This window comes from Lonchura striata, chromosome Z (genome assembly GCF_046129695.1).
Source record: "Lonchura striata isolate bLonStr1 chromosome Z, bLonStr1.mat, whole genome shotgun sequence".
NCBI lineage: Eukaryota > Metazoa > Chordata > Aves > Passeriformes > Estrildidae > Lonchura > Lonchura striata.
Window position 1 is genome coordinate 2728706 of NC_134642.1, and position 17339 is coordinate 2746044.

Here is a 17339-nt window from a genome sequence, read left to right on the forward strand (position 1 = left end):
AGGGAAAAGATTAAGACATTACACACAGTGCAGTACTCATCTATATTTATAAGAGAGGAAACCAAAAATATACCTACTTAGTGAAATTTCTCACACATATCTTATGTCTGCAGTCATGTCAAGCTAGTGACCAGAACAAGATGAAATATTAGACTCAATTAAAACCAGATGTACTTGCATTGTAAAGTTTGCATGCAAGAGGGAACAAAACAAGCTACAGGAGAACAGTATATAACAAATATTCAACAAGCTTTCAGAAGCATTACATGTTTCTATTAGTTTAAGTTTAAAATATCTCAACATTTTAAATGCACAAACCACTAAGGTTGTCACCATAAAAAAATAAATCTTAATGCTCCTTTCTTTTCTAGAAAGACTAGACTTGACTGTAGAAATAAAACCGTGATTTTTCACATTAAAGATTCATCTAAAATGTGTTTAACAACATCTGAGGCACTAAGGATTTGGAAACACCATTAAAGGTTTACACTTTTCTTCCTGAACTGTCTGATGCAAATCTGCATCTTCAACTTCACACAGAAGGCAGATAGAGACAGAGAAATGTTTAATACACCAAATGTCTCCAGTATGGAAAAGCAATGTAGCATATAGTATTCATTCACCTTTTTTAAGTTTGAGGAATTTTTAAATAAAATTCAGCATACGCCCAACTTTTACATATAACTAACAAAAGCCATAAATCTATTTATTTAAGCCAAGTTACTTAGTAAAAATATAATTTTAACAGAATTGTAAAAACTAAAACTATATACCTGGGCTCTGCTCTTACTAATGGCAGTTCACCAATTCTACTTTACAGGAAGCAGCAGATCAATTCCCCCAGTTCTGAACTGCCAAATATTAATGTTTTTATAGAAGACAGAAGGGAAAATTCACTCTTATTTGTGCACCTCATGCTGGAATCATTGCTTGAGACTTGTTCCAAATCTTACAACCTATTCTCACCCAAAACAATTGCCCTGGTGATTGTTTCTATGTTGTCTGAGGGGAGAGAGATGGGCAGCCCGAAGGGGAGTGCTAAAACAGATTAATTGTCACAGATACTCAAACTGGAATACAGAGGCATTCAGAAGAAAATTTTGATTCCAAATACTACTGTAAATCCAAAAGGTGGGAAATATTTCAGAAAGTGAAATTACTTTCTGAAAATGGAGATCAAAAAGCACTTGTTCCAAACATCACTAGTTAAGGGCTTTTATTACTGCACATCAGCATTAGAGTTGAAGTAAACAGAAATAAGAACAGCCAGAAGAATAGTTAAAATATGATTTGTAGATCAGATTTTTTTTCAACAGATGAGGAATAAAATGGCCAGCAAAGAATAAGTTTAATTGACAGCAAAACCCATATGAATTGGTAGACTTTGAAAATGCACATTTAAGATGTAAATTGTTAACATTTTCTTAGATATAAACTTCACATTTCTAAACCAAAAGATGAAATTAGGCTGGAAACTTTAGCTAATGTTGTTTATGAATTGCATATCCTATTAAGACAGAAATTAGTTTCAAAAATCCAGCAGAGAAGGAAGCAACACTCTACTCAACTACTTCAGCAAATAAAATGAGAAAAAAAAAAACAAAGATCAAGAAACAGAAGTGGCAACTCAGAAAATTGACAGTATTTTTTATCAACAGTTTTGTGGAAGAGAAATATTTTAAGAAAAAACCCCTGAACAGATTACTAAAGCAATACGGGTTTTTGTTTTTCACAGTCCCACTTCCCTATTTATTTAGGCATCATTCAGATCCATATATATCTATTATGTCCTATCTATATGCTGTTATATAAGGCATTTGGCACAGTATTTGACCACATAGATGACATTATTTGATCATTAGGTGACATCTAATTTTTTACCACAAAATTCTCAAAGAATACAAATATGTGCCAGTAAATGCTCAGTCTACAAATAAGCACTTAAGACAGAAAAACCTCCTGCTATCAAAGCCTTCTATTATGTTTGGACGCAGATTCAGAGCCGCTTTCTGTGTTACTGCAATTTCAAAACCTACTGGTCAAATCAGAAATAACCTCAGCTCAGCTCTGCAACAGGGCTTATGACAGATTGCTTGCTCAGGCAAGCATTTCAAAATCTGAACAACAGTTATACAAGAGACATTCAAATCAACTGACTAAAATAAACCATACTAGTATTTAACCTTTAAACTGTAATTCAGTGCTGATGAAGCAGCAGCAGCTAGCAAAGGAAAGCCAGGCTTTCTTACCATTGAGTATAAATATGAAGTCTAAGTTTTTAAAGACAATTAAGCAATCAGATAAACAGACGCACTCATATGCAGAAGTGATTGTCATCTTAATGTTCGTGGTCATTCCAGAACTACGGGTTGAAGCCCCTCAATCCACCTGAACACTTAGTATGAGTACATAGAAGCTGCATTACCTTTTGACATCTGAAAGGAGACCACCTCCAGAGTTACTTCTGAAGCAGAACTGCCTCCCATCTCTGCTCAATCAGAGAATTTAACAGGAGGAATACAGTACTGACTGGACCCAGACTGGAGTTGTGCAATACAATTGCTGCCACAGACATCCAAAACACCGATGATCAGACAGACTTTACATGCAATTCCATTCCCCACAAAAAGCAAAAAAATATGAAGCCACATCTCACAACCCTTTACAATGCCTTAGCACTACCTTCAGTCTATTTCACCGATTACCCAACTACCTCAAAGAAAAAGTCTTCAATGTACAAAAAAAGATGCACTGAAAAATAAACACTCAGTAGTATTGGTAATGCTACAGATAGTCTTTGAAAGTTTCTGTAGTTTATCTGCTAGCAATATTCCATGCCCAGCATGCAATTATTCCCAACACCGCAGGTTTCCTGCTACTACCTAGCAACCATTTTTTAAGGATTAAATTTGCCTTTTGTATGAACTGTTAATTGCTGTGATCTAGTGTCTTATTTTTCCTTGATGAATTGTGTACATTAGCATAGTCAAAATCAGCACACAGTGGTTGCTGTAGATTGATTAAAACAGAAAAACAGAAAAAGGAACAAAAGTGTTGAAATAGAGAAAAAAAAAAAAGCAGACATTTTATACATTTAGCAGGAAATGGTAGTAACAGTTGATCAGACCTGTGCTTATAAACAGTTAGGAGAACTGCTATATGATTTTGTCCAAGAGGTATTTATTTTTGAACTAACTTAGTTTAGAATTTTTCATTCATTGCTTGTTGATATGCTCTTCTGGACAGTCTGAGCAAGCATCATTCTATAAAAAAGAACATCCAAATTGCTTTCCCTAGTTTACAAACCCTCTAATCTATTTTAGGATTGAGGTAATTCCTCTAAAGATATTTGCTCTTATTTTAGCTGCATTTAGAGTAAGTTGCTCCAAGGCAACCCTTGGCATAAAGATTTAGTATGGCCTGTAGGTTAGGCTGCAGTGAGAGTAGATGCTTTCAGTGGTAGGTAGTCAGAAGCAGCACTTAGAGGTTTGAGCAAAAGTTAACTGAACACAAAAGGCTTCTAATGGCTCAACAGGTCTTGAAGTTGTAGAATAAGTACCATAAACTTATTTTCACACAGGCATGGACAGTCTGATTTCTGAAATCACTGATGCAGACAACACAAAAATAAAATCAAAGCCTGTGCTTAACAATAGCTGTCTAATGATACCAGCTCTTAAAGACATAGGCCACTCTCCTTTTTTATAAAACAGAGGTTTAAAAAAGAGATAAACGTGTCACTTGATAGTTCACCAATGACCTTTTCTGGGATTAATTACTTTGAATTTCAGCAGTCCAAGTGAAAACAGCATCTCATCTGCACTCTCCTCTATGCAGCAGATGTTTTGATGTCCTCAAATTTCTCCCAAAACAGTCATGCAGTGTCTTGTGTTCCTGGATCCTTTTTTCCTGGCCCATAAAGCCATTTTCCCAATTTCATTATATGTAAACTCCAGTGAAGACCAACAAAAATACTCAGAAAATTATTTGTCACTAAGATTTCCACTTTTCAGCTGTTCTGCTTTTGTAGCTGTTCAATTTAAAACTTGTGTGAAAATACCCAGGCTGTGTTCATAAAGATTTCTGCAGTTCAAATACATCAAATATAGGTAAAGTGTAGGTTATTTAAAAGAAATAAGAAACAAGCAAACAGGAGTCTAAAATTAATTTCTTGTTGAAAAGCAAAAGCCACAATTCAGATGCAACTTCCCCATCTATGCATTTCTATACCCAGTTCTCAGAGAGTGTGAGTTACTGTATGGGCTTAGGGTCAAAACACCTAAAGAACTTAAACACTCAGTTGCTGTTACTTCTGGAAAAAAAATTATGATCAGTAAGCAGTTTCTCTTCATAGGGATAAAAACAAAGCAGAACTTTGGTTAAAGTTACTGCTGAATGTTCATGATGAAGGAACTGAGGTCAGTATATAGATTTAATGTCTTCTATCCAGAAATTTAATTCTTATTTGGTTAAATCTGGTTTGGGATATTTCTTTTTGGTTTACTTTATCAATGGGTAAATTACTCTAAACCTAAGTGACTTCAGATAATAAGGAAAAATGTAGAGCCAAAATGCTGAGTTAAATAACTTAACTTCATGCCAGTTCTCATACAATATAGAAAATTCCCATTTTTACACTACATTTGAATTACACATTCTGGAGAAAACCAAAAACACATCAAAACACAAACCACAGTTAAGCAGGATAGGAATTTTCAAAGTTACTTAGTTTCTCTCCAAAGGTGGTTAGTGAGGTGGGTGTTGGTCTATTCTCTCAGGTAGCAAATGACAGGACAAGGGGAAATGGCCTCAAGTTCACCAAGTGTGGTTTAGATTGGCTGTTAGGAAAATTTCTTCACCAAAAGGGTTATCAAACTTTGGAAGAGCCTGGCCAGAGAAGTGATGGAGCCATCATCCTTGGAGGTATGTAAGGACACATGGATGTGGCACTAAGGAACATGGTTTAGTGGTGGACTTGCCAGTGTTAGGTTAATGGTTGTAATCCATGATCCTAAAGGTCTTTTCCAAATTAAATGAGTCTATGATTTGATAAATGCTTAGCATGAGGACTTCTAATATTAGCTATAAATTCTATAAATCTGATCTAATTGAGAAAATTGCACAATCTGTTGGCCGTCTCAATTTATTTGCTGATGCCATACTGTATTCCTAGCTGTTAAAACTGACAAAACATCCCTCTAAACATTATTGGGCCTATTCCCCCACCCACCACTTCCCCTAACAGAAGGTACATCACCCCCTCAGCACATCCCACCATCCTTTCCCAGACACCGGTGTTCAGGATAATACAGACACTGTTTTGATCTCCATCTTCCTCTTTGTTCTTTTTCTCCTTTCATAACAGTTTTGGACATCCAACTGCTGCTACACAGCAGAAGATTAAATAATTTAAAATGTGAGCAAGATCTTCCTACTTCTCCTCTGAATACTATGTTCACTGATTCACAGTAGGAATGTTTGCCTATTTCCAGAAGCAATTAACACAGGAATTAGTGTAGTTCCTTATTCTGAAAGCTTGCAAAAGTCACAAACTCTTAACTACCTCCTTGCTTACCTTGGTTTCCATGCAATGATAGAAGACTCACTTAGCTTTTCTAATTGCCACCTCTCCCTGCTCTGTCACTGTATATGTCTTGTCTGGTCACAGCTTGTAAAGAAATGCCTCAAAATTTTGGGAGGAAGCAATTAAAAAAAAAAACAAACCTTTGAAGCAGAAAAAATACTTAACTAACAAATACTAATTTTTAAAATTGCTCTTCTGTTCTTCTAAAATATCACTCCACAGAAGTTTTGTTGAATAACAGTTTTGTTTTTCCTCACAGACAACTGATTTACAGCATGGTCAGTAAATAACCCCTGCTGCCACCTGCTTGCTCATTGGGACAAAGAAATTCACTTGCAGAAAGCATGTAAGGGTACTGGCACAGGCTGTTGATGATCACATGCCAAATGTCTGAGTTCATCAGGAAACCCATCCAAAATCCTAACTAAAACCTCAAGCTTTTATGGGTCAGGCAAGCAGTGATGTTTCTAGTTCTATCCTCCTTCCTGTGGACGAAAGCAAGTGTGAGGAGGATCGTCAAGCAAAAAGTTGTATTTATTCACAATCTTCATGAAAGCAAATTACTCATGGCCCTTCTGGACCCAGAACTCGACACAAAAACTCTGAAGATTGGCTGCATGGATCTTACAGGAGAAAAGCACAACTCCTTAAATTAAAGACATGCTCAAATTTGAGTTCACAAATTTACAGGCAAAGAAAAAAACACCCTGAAGATTTAGTTATGGAATCTAATTTCTGAAAGATACTGTACTTTGTTATTGGAACAATGTATACGTAAAGCATAAGTAAAGAGTAAAACAAGTAAAAATCTTCATATTTTCAAAACTTTCTGCAAAATTGTCTCTAGCAGAAGCAGTGATTAACATCCCTATATTAACACTTAAATATTGAATTACACTATTTCTTCTTGTGGGTAAGTATCAACAGATACATCACATCAGACATTAAAAATTATTGAATTGAAGAAAGCAGTTATTTTAACAAGGCTGCCTTTTAATTTTACAGTCTTTTCAGCATGCATCAAGAACTTGTTTGTTTATGGTTTTTATTCCTTGTCATATTAATTTAGCTCTTCCTTCTATAATGCGAATTACTTCCTGCACTGTTATGCCCTGGGCTTTCTCCAACTCATCCATTAAAATTCTGTGTTTGGAGGGAATGAAGAAAAGCTTATCTTATCTTTTCCAACAAGCTTGTTCAGCAAACAATGCCCACGTCCACAAACACATTAGTTAAGCTAAGACTCTTACTAAAGATTTCCTTCTTCTCTACCGTGTCTCCCTAATCATTCCTCTTCTCTACCATGTCTCCTTAATCATTCCATACATTTTAACTTCCTTCTGAGCAAGAAAACAATTCAATTCTACATGGAAAATTATTTACTCTTACTAAAGCAGGACAGTACACAATGTCATTCGTGTAATTTCAAACCTGCATCTATCTGCAGCATGGAAACAGTTTTAACCTTTACTCAGCTAACAAAAACAAAGCAAACCACTGGAAAGAGTGTGTGAAATAAATACTGTAATGACAAGCTTCTGCACATAGACTGGAACAAAACCCTGCTAATTTACTGTATAATGGAAATTAAAACAATGTGATTATGTATTTTAAGACCACCTCTTATCTGAAGTTGCCATAAGAAACATGAGCGTGGAGTGTAATTTCAAGGAAGTCAGTGTTTATTAGTCTTGGGTGCTTCTAAAAGGTTCTCTGAAAGTCTCTTCCTGATTTTTAACCAAAGTACCATTGCATTTTCTTTGTCAGAACCCCAGGTTGAATAACTACATGGATCAATTACGTTTCACCGTTTACCAGTTAGATTTAACTGTAAACAGTCAGGCTACTATGGAGACTTCTTTTCAAATCTTCACTTCTTTGTTATCAACAAAAAGAAAATATCATAGAAGGGTAAAAAGTGAGTATATCATTTACTGAATACTCCACCTATACAACTGGCAAAAAATTGTAACTTATTTTTGTCATAATTTTTTATTGGGACCTAAGAGGAAATAAGAGGAGAATTTAAAGCTAGCCAAACCAAGGTTAGTCTGGATTTTGATATCCAACAGATATATATCACATCTGTTCACATTTAACCATATATTTTCATGTTTACATCTGGTACCAGTTAGGTTTGCTATAAGAAAATGCAGGGGAAATGGAGGGAAGGAAAGAGGAAATAGTTTTAAATGACACTTTCCTCTTTGGCTACTACTGAGAAGGAAAACCTTCCACAAGGTTGAGGCAGTGTTCAACCCACAGCCACTGGCTGAACAAAAAACGTACAGGAAAGAAGCTTCTGGCTTTAATTATAAAATATGGTTGTTTTAGTTTCCTGCTTCTGGTCTTACCAAAGGCATGTTTTGCAATTAAAATCACATAAAATGTTTAACCACAGGGGTTCTAACGAAAAGGTCCTGAATCTGAAGAGACACACAGGAAGTTGTGTGTCAGATTGCTTGAGTTACTCAACTCCCACATTCAGAACTGCTGACTATCCTCTTCACAACACCTGTCCATTAATTTCATGTCTGATAAACACTAGGTTCATCATAGCTGAGGATACAAAACATCTCTCTGCTGGTTCCAGTTGTTCTGAAAAAAAAATTTTTTTTGAGAGTTTTCTGAAACATCTAACAGGTATAGAACCTGACGTACTATATACAAACTGATGCTTGCTGAATCTTTTCGTTCTCATGTTTGCTTTTAGCAATAAATTAATGGAATCATATCCTCCTGTCTTGAACACTCACTCCCCACAGAGGCAACCCAATATGCCTTCTGGCTTACTACAGTTACTGAATACCCACATGACAACTCAAACCATACCAAACAGGTCGCAAGCACACATTACGTGTTCACTGCTCCCTAACTGGTAGCTCAGTTCACAGAAAGCAAGGCACAACAATGTCTAGAGGTTACTGCCTATGACTCCTGACAGGGTAAGTTTTATATCATCTTAACAGAGCAAAAATACATCTATCTGCATTTTTTTCAGTCTCATAATATAACAAGACACTTTTGATCATTCATTTGTTCCAAAAGAGACACTAAAGCATCATTAATATCTCCATCAATGATAAAAAGCACAGGTTTTGACAGCAACTGACAGTTTATACATGTTGTTTTCACAGGCCCACTTTCTAAAAACCTACTGCTTGTTGTTCTCTTATAATGGTTTACAAGTCAGAAGTATGAGGCCTCTAAAGCATACCAAAGCATTTTGGTCTCCCACTAACACAAGTCTTGCTGAAGTCCAGAACTTTTGTTTTTCATGCATGAAAACCAGTAAATGTGGTTCTACTAATGTCAGTTTCTATACAAAAGAAAGGCTTAAATAAAAATCACTATTAGGCCCTAAAATAGTAGGTGAATTAGGGTGAATTAGGCACATTCTTAGTTTTGAACACAATCAATTCTCCATAAAAGCCAATGGCACTGTGGTAGAAGTATTTTTACACAAGAACTCCACTTAACAAAATATATTCCTTCAATGTCAGAGCAATTACAACCAAGGGGAAGCTCTCTGCACACAGTTATGCTTAGTTACGAAACACTCCTCCAAACATCTTAGTGAGAGTTTTGACTGCAATAAAAAAACAAATCCCAAAATCAAAACTCACCTTATTTCCACACGAACAAACAGCTGATTAAAAGCATCTCGTGGTTCAGTGGAATCAGGATTCCACTTCTTCACTCTCCACCTGATGTAGTAAAGAAGACCTCTGCTTCAATAGACTACTGCACGCCCTGAATAATCCAGGAGAAGAGCTGGGCTCTGAGGTCTTCCTTGAACATCTATTTTAAGACAACACTCATGAAGCACTGAAGTGTCAGCTGTGCCCTAGGGACACAAACTGCGCAGAACCCAACACGCCGTATTACCCTGAAATTCCCGTCTCTGTGATCAGCCAGATGAGTTTTCCAGGCATCTTCCCTCCCCTCCTTACTCCAAATATCCTTCAGGAGTATCCACCTTTCTATGGGCAAGAAGGCACACAATCTTTTTGTGATTATTAAAGGTTAATGTACTTCCACTATTTCAAGCAGTATCACAAGTAATCAAAACACAACTTCAGAAGGTATTATATGTACTCTTTAATTGAGGCAATTAAAACCCAGACCACACAAGATTCTGGTTTATTTTAGAAGTTAATATGATCTTATTTTAAGATACTCCTGGACAGAAGTCTAAGCAGCAGTTGCCATGCATATATTTCTCTGACAGACAAAAGAATAACACTGCTCCCAATCATAAAGAAAACTTAATGTTTCTGCTCTGCTACACAATCCTTCCTTTCATCCTTAATGAAAAAAAAATTGTGCAGGAGAACTGTAAATTCACTGAACTTTCTTACATCACTGAGTAAAATATGAGAAACTTGAGTTTCAGCACTGCTTTAATCAGAGGATGCATTAAATAAAGATAAATTCAGCTTCTTTGTATGTAATTGTTACACCAATGCCTGTCTAATATGAAAAAAGTATTCTGACTAGTGAAACAAACAGAGGTGGTTTTATCCTTGCTTTTATTTGTTTCTACTATTTTTCTATGGCAGTCGTTCCAGGGCTTTGTGTAGCACACATTCACACAGCCCTGGCAATGTGAAACATGTTTGCTCAACTTTACATCATCTTCCCAAAAAAGATGAGAAGACAATCATGGAACACTTTTACAGGCAGATACTGAGGTTAGCTTTCATCATTTTTTACTTATGAAGTAAACACACAGATACTCCACAGTTTCATTCTGCAAGTGAAGACCAACTGCTTAGTGGAAAAACACTAACAAATGATCAATAGTGAGCACCTACACTCTCATCTTCAGACATTCTTTAAGTTACTGAATTCCCCTTCTGAACATCCATTGCATGGCAGGGAGTTCACAGCAAAGCAGTAAAATCAAACACATACCCAATACATTGAAAAAAAGGTTCCTGTTCAGCTGAGCTGACACAGGAACACAAGCACAGATACTACAACATGGCCTTGTTGAAAACTATGACCCAGCACAATGTGCTTGGACAACGTAGAACTCACACTCGGGAACAGATCAAGTAAGTATTTTTTTCCAGTAATAACTGATGGAAGAGGCAAAACACAGGACAGAAAAAAAAGACATTAAAAACAGACCTCTTTGATGTTTTCCATCTACTACTATACAAAAAAAAAAAAAAAAAAACAAAACAAAAAAAAAACCACAAAAAAAAAACAACCACTCAGTCTGTTGTTTAGGAAGGACTGAGTAACAGTTTAAGGAACCCTTCTGCTCCATAGCACAACATTGTAAAACATTGGCAGTCAAGGCATTGCCTGCTGTCCCAAATAGAATTAAAGCTATGCACACAAGAACATGCTCCTGCAATCTCCAATATACTTCTGTACTGAACAAAATTAACACGAAGAACAAAAACATTTTAGAATTGACAGGAACTACCTGAAATAACTATACTTTGCAAATGACATTTTAATTTTGTCAAGAACATTACCTAACTTGGTTTATTTGTACTTTCCAAAAACCCCTCACTTCTATCCATGACAGTCTTTATTTTGTTCACCAATTTAGTCATGTAATTAATATCAAAGATTATATGTGTTGTGTATGAAAAGGATAAAAATAACTCAGGAATGTTAGTGAAAGTGAGTGTTACTTGCACTTCAGATCCTTTCAAGTTATCCCATCTACAGTTTCAAGTTCATGCATGTCACCGGTCTTAAATGAAAATCTCTGTAATAGCTCACTTCTATCTCTTTTTTCTGTGTCAAGTAGAGAAGTGACATATTTAATGTATTAAATAGGAAATTATTAAATGACCTTTCAGAAACACATACAATCTAAAAATAAGCTAAATACTAGCAAAATAATTTGTACTGATGTCCAACATTACATTACGTATTCCCTTTAATCTGTATTTCACTTCTTTCAGGTTTTTTGGTTGTTGTTTTTTTTTGTTGTTTGTTTGTTGTTGTTCTTTGGGGTTTTTTTGTTTGTTTGTTTTCTTTCTTTAAATTTTATTGAAACTGTTTAGGTAACAAATGACTAGTCAAAATAAATAAATTCTGCCCATTGATTCAGAGCAGAATTCAAAGGAATGGGAGACCATACAATTTAGGGGGAAAAGATTATGTGCAACAATTATAAGGAAGACTTCCATGAACTTTTAATCAAACTTTGATTATTCATTCTCAGGGAAAAATCTCAAATTAAGAACAGTCAAGCAAAATAGAGGAATCAATCTCAAAAAAAAAAATCCTACCAATAACCATTTCTAGAACATTTACTACTTTGTAGCACTCATAACTTTCAAGAACTGCAGATGGGACATCAGGAAAATATTCTTCAATGAGAAGGTGGTTGGTCACTGGAACAGAGATGTGGTTATGGCATCAAGCCTGCCAGAGATCGCAGAATTTCTATATGCCCCTCTTAGTTATATGGTTTAGTTTTAGGTAGTCCTGAGAGCATCAGGGAGCTGGACTTAACAATCCTTATAGTTCCCTTTCAACTTGAGATATTCTATGATTAACTCAACTATTCCAGGCGCTAAAAATAAATATGCAATTAACTGTTCTTCCAGAGCTAGAGACCTCATACATCATCTCCACCTAAATTCCTAGGCAAGGAGGAAGACACAGCCTAGATCTTGTCAAAGAGCTTCAAAACTAAATTTACAGTACAGGGATGAGAGAAGAAATTAAAAAAAAATTAAATTTATTAGAGCATTTTCACTGGAGAAGCTCTTCAAACAGTAATGAGTTCAGCATACCCACTAGGATTTTAAAGAAAGGATAATAAGGATTTCTTTCACTTTTCAAATGCATTAGGGCTGTGTTTTTTCCCTTTATTTAAGAAAAAAAATTCCAACCAAATACTGAACAAGAAAAGCTGGAATTTATATCCACTTTAGTGCATTTGCTGCCTTAAAAGTCTATTTTAAGATACACACCCATTCTGACACAGCTCAACTTCCATAAAGAAAAAAAAGAAATTGCCTCACTGATAGTTTGCCCAGTGGGCATCAGGGTATTGAATCCAACTAAAATGCTTTTGCAAAATCTTCAGATCCAGTCTGTTCCCTCCTCCCCATGTTTTACAAGGGTAAAAACCCCAAAGAACTGAGTGATCTACAAGTAAAATAATGTAAGCTTCCTGTGATAGGCATGCTTTCTTCTGAATTTAAACAGCACTTTGCACAGGAAGTCAACATAGACTCACAAACAGAACTCATAAGTATTGTGTAAGACAAAACAAAAACACAGTTTATCTGAAAAAATATTATGCCCACAGGTTCCAGACCACCAGGCATGAAAATGAAAATTCTATTCAAAAAGCCAATAATGTAAGCACCCTCTTCACTTCAGATTTTTGCAGCTGCCATTGAGCACCAAACATGCCTCGAGAGCATCAGAATTAAGGAGCAACATTTTTGCTCTAATATTCGCAGATTCTCTGTGGTGTCCATTCCAGCAGAGCCAGCTTTCAGGAGGAAACTTACTGACCAATTTCAGCAGCAAATTTTCTTCCAGTCTTACCACCATCTGCAGGGTTTTCATTTCAGGAAACAAAATCAGGAAGCTTAGTGCATGAATATTGCTTCTTGGTACCTTAAGCTACAGGCTAAGGCACACAGGTCCATTTCTTCCAGTTGCATGGAGCAGCATTTTTGAAATGTTTTGTTACGCAGTGCAGGAATAGCATTATGTCAAACAGGCCTTTAAAACATTTCATCTCTTTCAAAAGGAATGGCCTTAGCAAGATGACTTCAAAATAAAATTCTCCCCCAAACTGCATTACTCTTAAACACAAGCTCTTTCTACAATGCATACACGAATGCAGAATACAACCCTGTGACTGAAATAGGCCGTAGTTGAAAGACCTTTTACTCAGGCCAGGATTATCTAGAGAGCCAAAACATCAACTGCTTGTACAAACTGTAATTTTAGCATGACAATACAAAGAGGGGGGAAAAAAAAAGAGGGAAAAAGTCTCTCCTGCTAGCTATGCCACCAAAATATGCCCAGAGCTCATGACCTTCAGTTTCTTTAAGATTCTAAACAGCAGCATCAAATCATAGGAGATATTTCATGTGCTTGAGAACAGGGAAATGCATGGCAATGAGGATATATTTATAGATTCATAACATGGTTTATAGAACTATAGAATGGATTAGATGGAACCTTAAAGATCATCCAGTGGCAATCCCCTTGCCATGAGACAGAAAATTTATTTTTTAGTGTATGGGGGGTTTTTTTAATGGATTTGACATTTTAAAAAATTGACATAAATACAGAAAAGACCTAAATACAGAAAAAAACCTGCCTCTGACTTGGCAGATCACTGTGTGTAGTCAAAATACGACACAGCAAACTCTACCTGGTATTTTAGCAATGGCTATCCAACATGCTTGTCATTCAACAGACCAAATCCCACCTGTAACAAAAGTGCTGCGTTTTCAGCCGGAAGGCTGTTGTTTTACCCACTGTCTAATTCCATATTTGGCCATGGTCGTGAATCTAACCAAACACGCTTCAGTTTCACTTTGATCTGAGAACTTCATTTCCTTCTCTGCAGAATTCTATTAGTAGAGGCAGAAGCAACACGGACTTTTCATGGCTTATTTCAGGCACAAGCCAAGGATGCACACACACACGGCTGTATCACGATGCCAGCTTATCTCTAAGCATATGCAACCACCTCGGTATTTCAAGCACTTCTGTCAATGCACGGGCAGCTCTGAAAGCTTTCTGGCTTTCATGAACACCCTGAAAACACTTATTTCGTACACCGCTGACACTTCTGTATTTTATTTCTCCTTTCGCTCGGGGTGGGGTGGGGAGGCGGGGGGTATAATGCCCCGGTCAGGAAAACGCCACGAGCAGCGGGTCTGGTTCCTACTTCCCATCAGAATTATGACGGCTTTGGAACTGCAGACACCTACAAGGCTCCTGCAGCGGGGCCACGCAGGGCGACTTTACACCTGGCGTACACGGGCCTCGGCGAGCCGGGCAGCGAGAAGCGCAACAGCGCCGAGAAAGCGAGGGAGCTCCTCTCACCTCTGCCTGCCAGCCAGCTAGCCCTAATTAACCTCAGACAATTTTCAAGCCGCGGACTGCGGGGGCAGCAAGACGACGAAGGCTCTCGCTTTTCCTGTGGGCACGCAGCTCCTCCGCCGCGAGGCCCCGCGGCCCCGTCCCGCACCGCTGGCACTCACCGCTGGGAAAGGGCTCCATCTTCCTCCCGCAGCTCTCCGCGGAGGCGCTGCCGCGGCTCCTCACTCCTCCTCCTGCCGCCGCATGCTCCCGGGACGGGCTCACTCCGTGCCCCCTGCCCGCGGCTCCCGAGCTGCTCCGGAGCTTTCCGGCGAGGCGGCCCCGGCCACCCCCCGCCGCCTCCGCGCTCGCTTCCTCCTCGTCTGCCGGGCCCGCGGCGCCGCCTCCTCGCCGCACGGGCCCGCCTCACGCCGGGGATGGCGGGCGGGCTCGGGACCGGCGGCAGCGAGCCGCGGCACCGGGCGGACACGGCGGCGGCACCGGGCCCGGGCCGCGGCGGCGGGGATGCTGCCGGGCCGGCTTTGCCTGCAGCTCCCTGCCGCGCGCCTGCCGTCGCAGTTTAACCGCGCGTTTGTTATAAATGAAAATTTGTCCAGCCGAATTAAAATGAAAAAATAAAATATTTATTTTGCAATCAAATTCTGTCTAGAGCAGCACCGAGCCCGGGGTCGGCCCTGGGTGTGCAACAAAGAGGTCAGCCTCAGCAGAGGTTTTTCTCTATGCCCACACACCTCCATCCTGGCACAAGCAGTTTTTATAGGGAAAATTCCGCCTGAGGCCAAGATTTCAGCAGTCAGTCTTTTCTTCCATTCAGAGTCCATAGGTTAATAAGATTTTCTTTTTTGGTTACGAGGAAGAACAATTCAGTATACGGAGTTGTTGAATCCCTTGATGAAATTTACTGAACACTGCATTCACATGTATTTGCCCGAGGATTTCCATGATATCCATCTCGGGTCGTTCACGCGATGATGTCCCCGTATCCCTCCAGACATGGCCCATCTCTTGGCTGAGCCACATCCTTTTATTTAAAAATCGGGTTTCAACATAACACCAAGTTTTGCCTGTGAGGGTGGGAGGGGGACTTCTAATACAAACGTGTATACTCCAAATATTAAATATCACATATATCATACTAGAAACGGCACGAATTATATCTACTACACATAACACTTTTTATTTAAATAAATAATCCCCTTATCATCCAGGTAGTGTTCTGCTGTGCAAGGCACAAGAATCAAAACGCAGAACCAATTGTGTTCAATGTGGCCAAATGATGCCACAAAGAAAGACTGGATAGTGTTCCAGGAACCAAACACAGAAGATCAAAACAATGAATTATTATATTTGTATAAAATAATTTTACAAAATGGACCTGGTTTTTGTGAAAGAGAACCAGGCATCCACGGTGGATGTCACCATAAAATATGGAAGTGTTGAAACATCATTAGAAGTGGCTGCTGTGGGAAAAGTAGAGCAGTAAAAACAGCTTCAAAAACAAATTCAGGAACTCAAAAATGCTGCAAATATTGTATTTATGGGTTTTCTGCTTGACACATGTGGGAAGTGGCATCGTGGCAGCTGTGAACTTTCGAAGGCCCTGGGTCTCTCCAGCTTAAGGAGAGGACTTCCCATGGTTTTCAGGGCACTTTTTACTTCTGTGGACATTTTGTACATGTTTGCTGGTAAAGCACATTGCATTGTAACATCGTAATCTGTGTAATACTTGATAACTACATAGCATCTTGTACTACTGTCTTTATTGCAATGTGTTTTACTACCTATAATTAAGTGTTGATAGGTGACAGTAATACTTGCTGCCACCCCCTGTACCCCCAGAGGAGATGGGACATGAGAGACAAAAGCTTGTGATTATGACTGAACATCAAAAAAGAGCCATAAAATTGAAGGTGAACACTGTGAACCTAAAGCCACTGCAATCCTCTTGGCATTAGGGAGGGATTGCATGTAGAGATGGCAAAGGAATCATGGTGTGATATGTCACATGCCATCAATTTGGGATAAAATTTTCCTGACGTGGATCAAAGTGGCCAGGCCATCTATACTTAACCTGCAAAAAGAACATATATAAATGATATGTGTTCAATATATGTGTGCCTCCTTACTGACTTACCTGCCCCCTGCTCCCTTGCAGCTCTGATCCTACTATTACCTGACTGGTTAAGCTTTTTTCTTAAAACAGGAAATTTTTAAACACTGATTTTTGGGAAAGGAGAAAATGGAAATTGATTACTTCCAATTAACACAAATTAAATGTCCCATATTTATTTAAAAATAATTTTTAAAAAGAGGTTAATTGTTTCTTGAGTAAAGAAGGGACTAGGGCTAGGGGCCCACAAGAACCCAGCTGCTAGCGCAGTCCTTTTCCTCTTCTCTGTGATTCACAAACCTAGAAGTGCACTTTTTCACACTTGATGATCATGTTTCACAGACTTAGTTATGGTGACAACCTTGTAGCACAATCTAGGTCAAAGTCATCTTTCACACTACATCCTTGGAGTTTAACACTGGCCTTAATGTTGGCACAGAGCTAAGTGAGTTTTAATAACCATTTACATATTCTCAGACATCCCTTAACATATCACAACAGCCCATTGTCAAAAGAAAAACTTATTTAAATTATGAAATCACCAAATAATTTATTTTAATAGGATGACAGGTCTCTAGAGCTTTCTTTTCA

The 17339-nt window shown here is 38.2% G+C and overlaps 1 protein-coding gene across 3 annotated transcripts in view; it reads right to left on the bottom strand.

Annotated features, from left to right (window-relative positions):
* The window catches only part of LNPEP (leucyl and cystinyl aminopeptidase), a 51806-nt gene extending 36782 nt beyond the window's left edge, over positions 1–15024 (bottom strand). The window contains exon 1 of one of the 3 annotated variants that reach the window (XM_021535523.3): positions 14800–15024. Coding sequence is in view for 1 of the 3 variants with exons in the window: in XM_021535522.3 (XP_021391197.2) it covers positions 14800–14818 (19 nt within the window). In the remaining 2 variants the exon portion in view is untranslated. Of the gene's footprint in view, positions 1–9210; positions 9383–14799 lie in introns of those variants that run through there. The other 2 variants (XM_021535522.3, XM_021535524.3) reach the window with 2 other exon arrangements.
* Positions 15025–17339: the final 2315 nt, after the last annotated feature.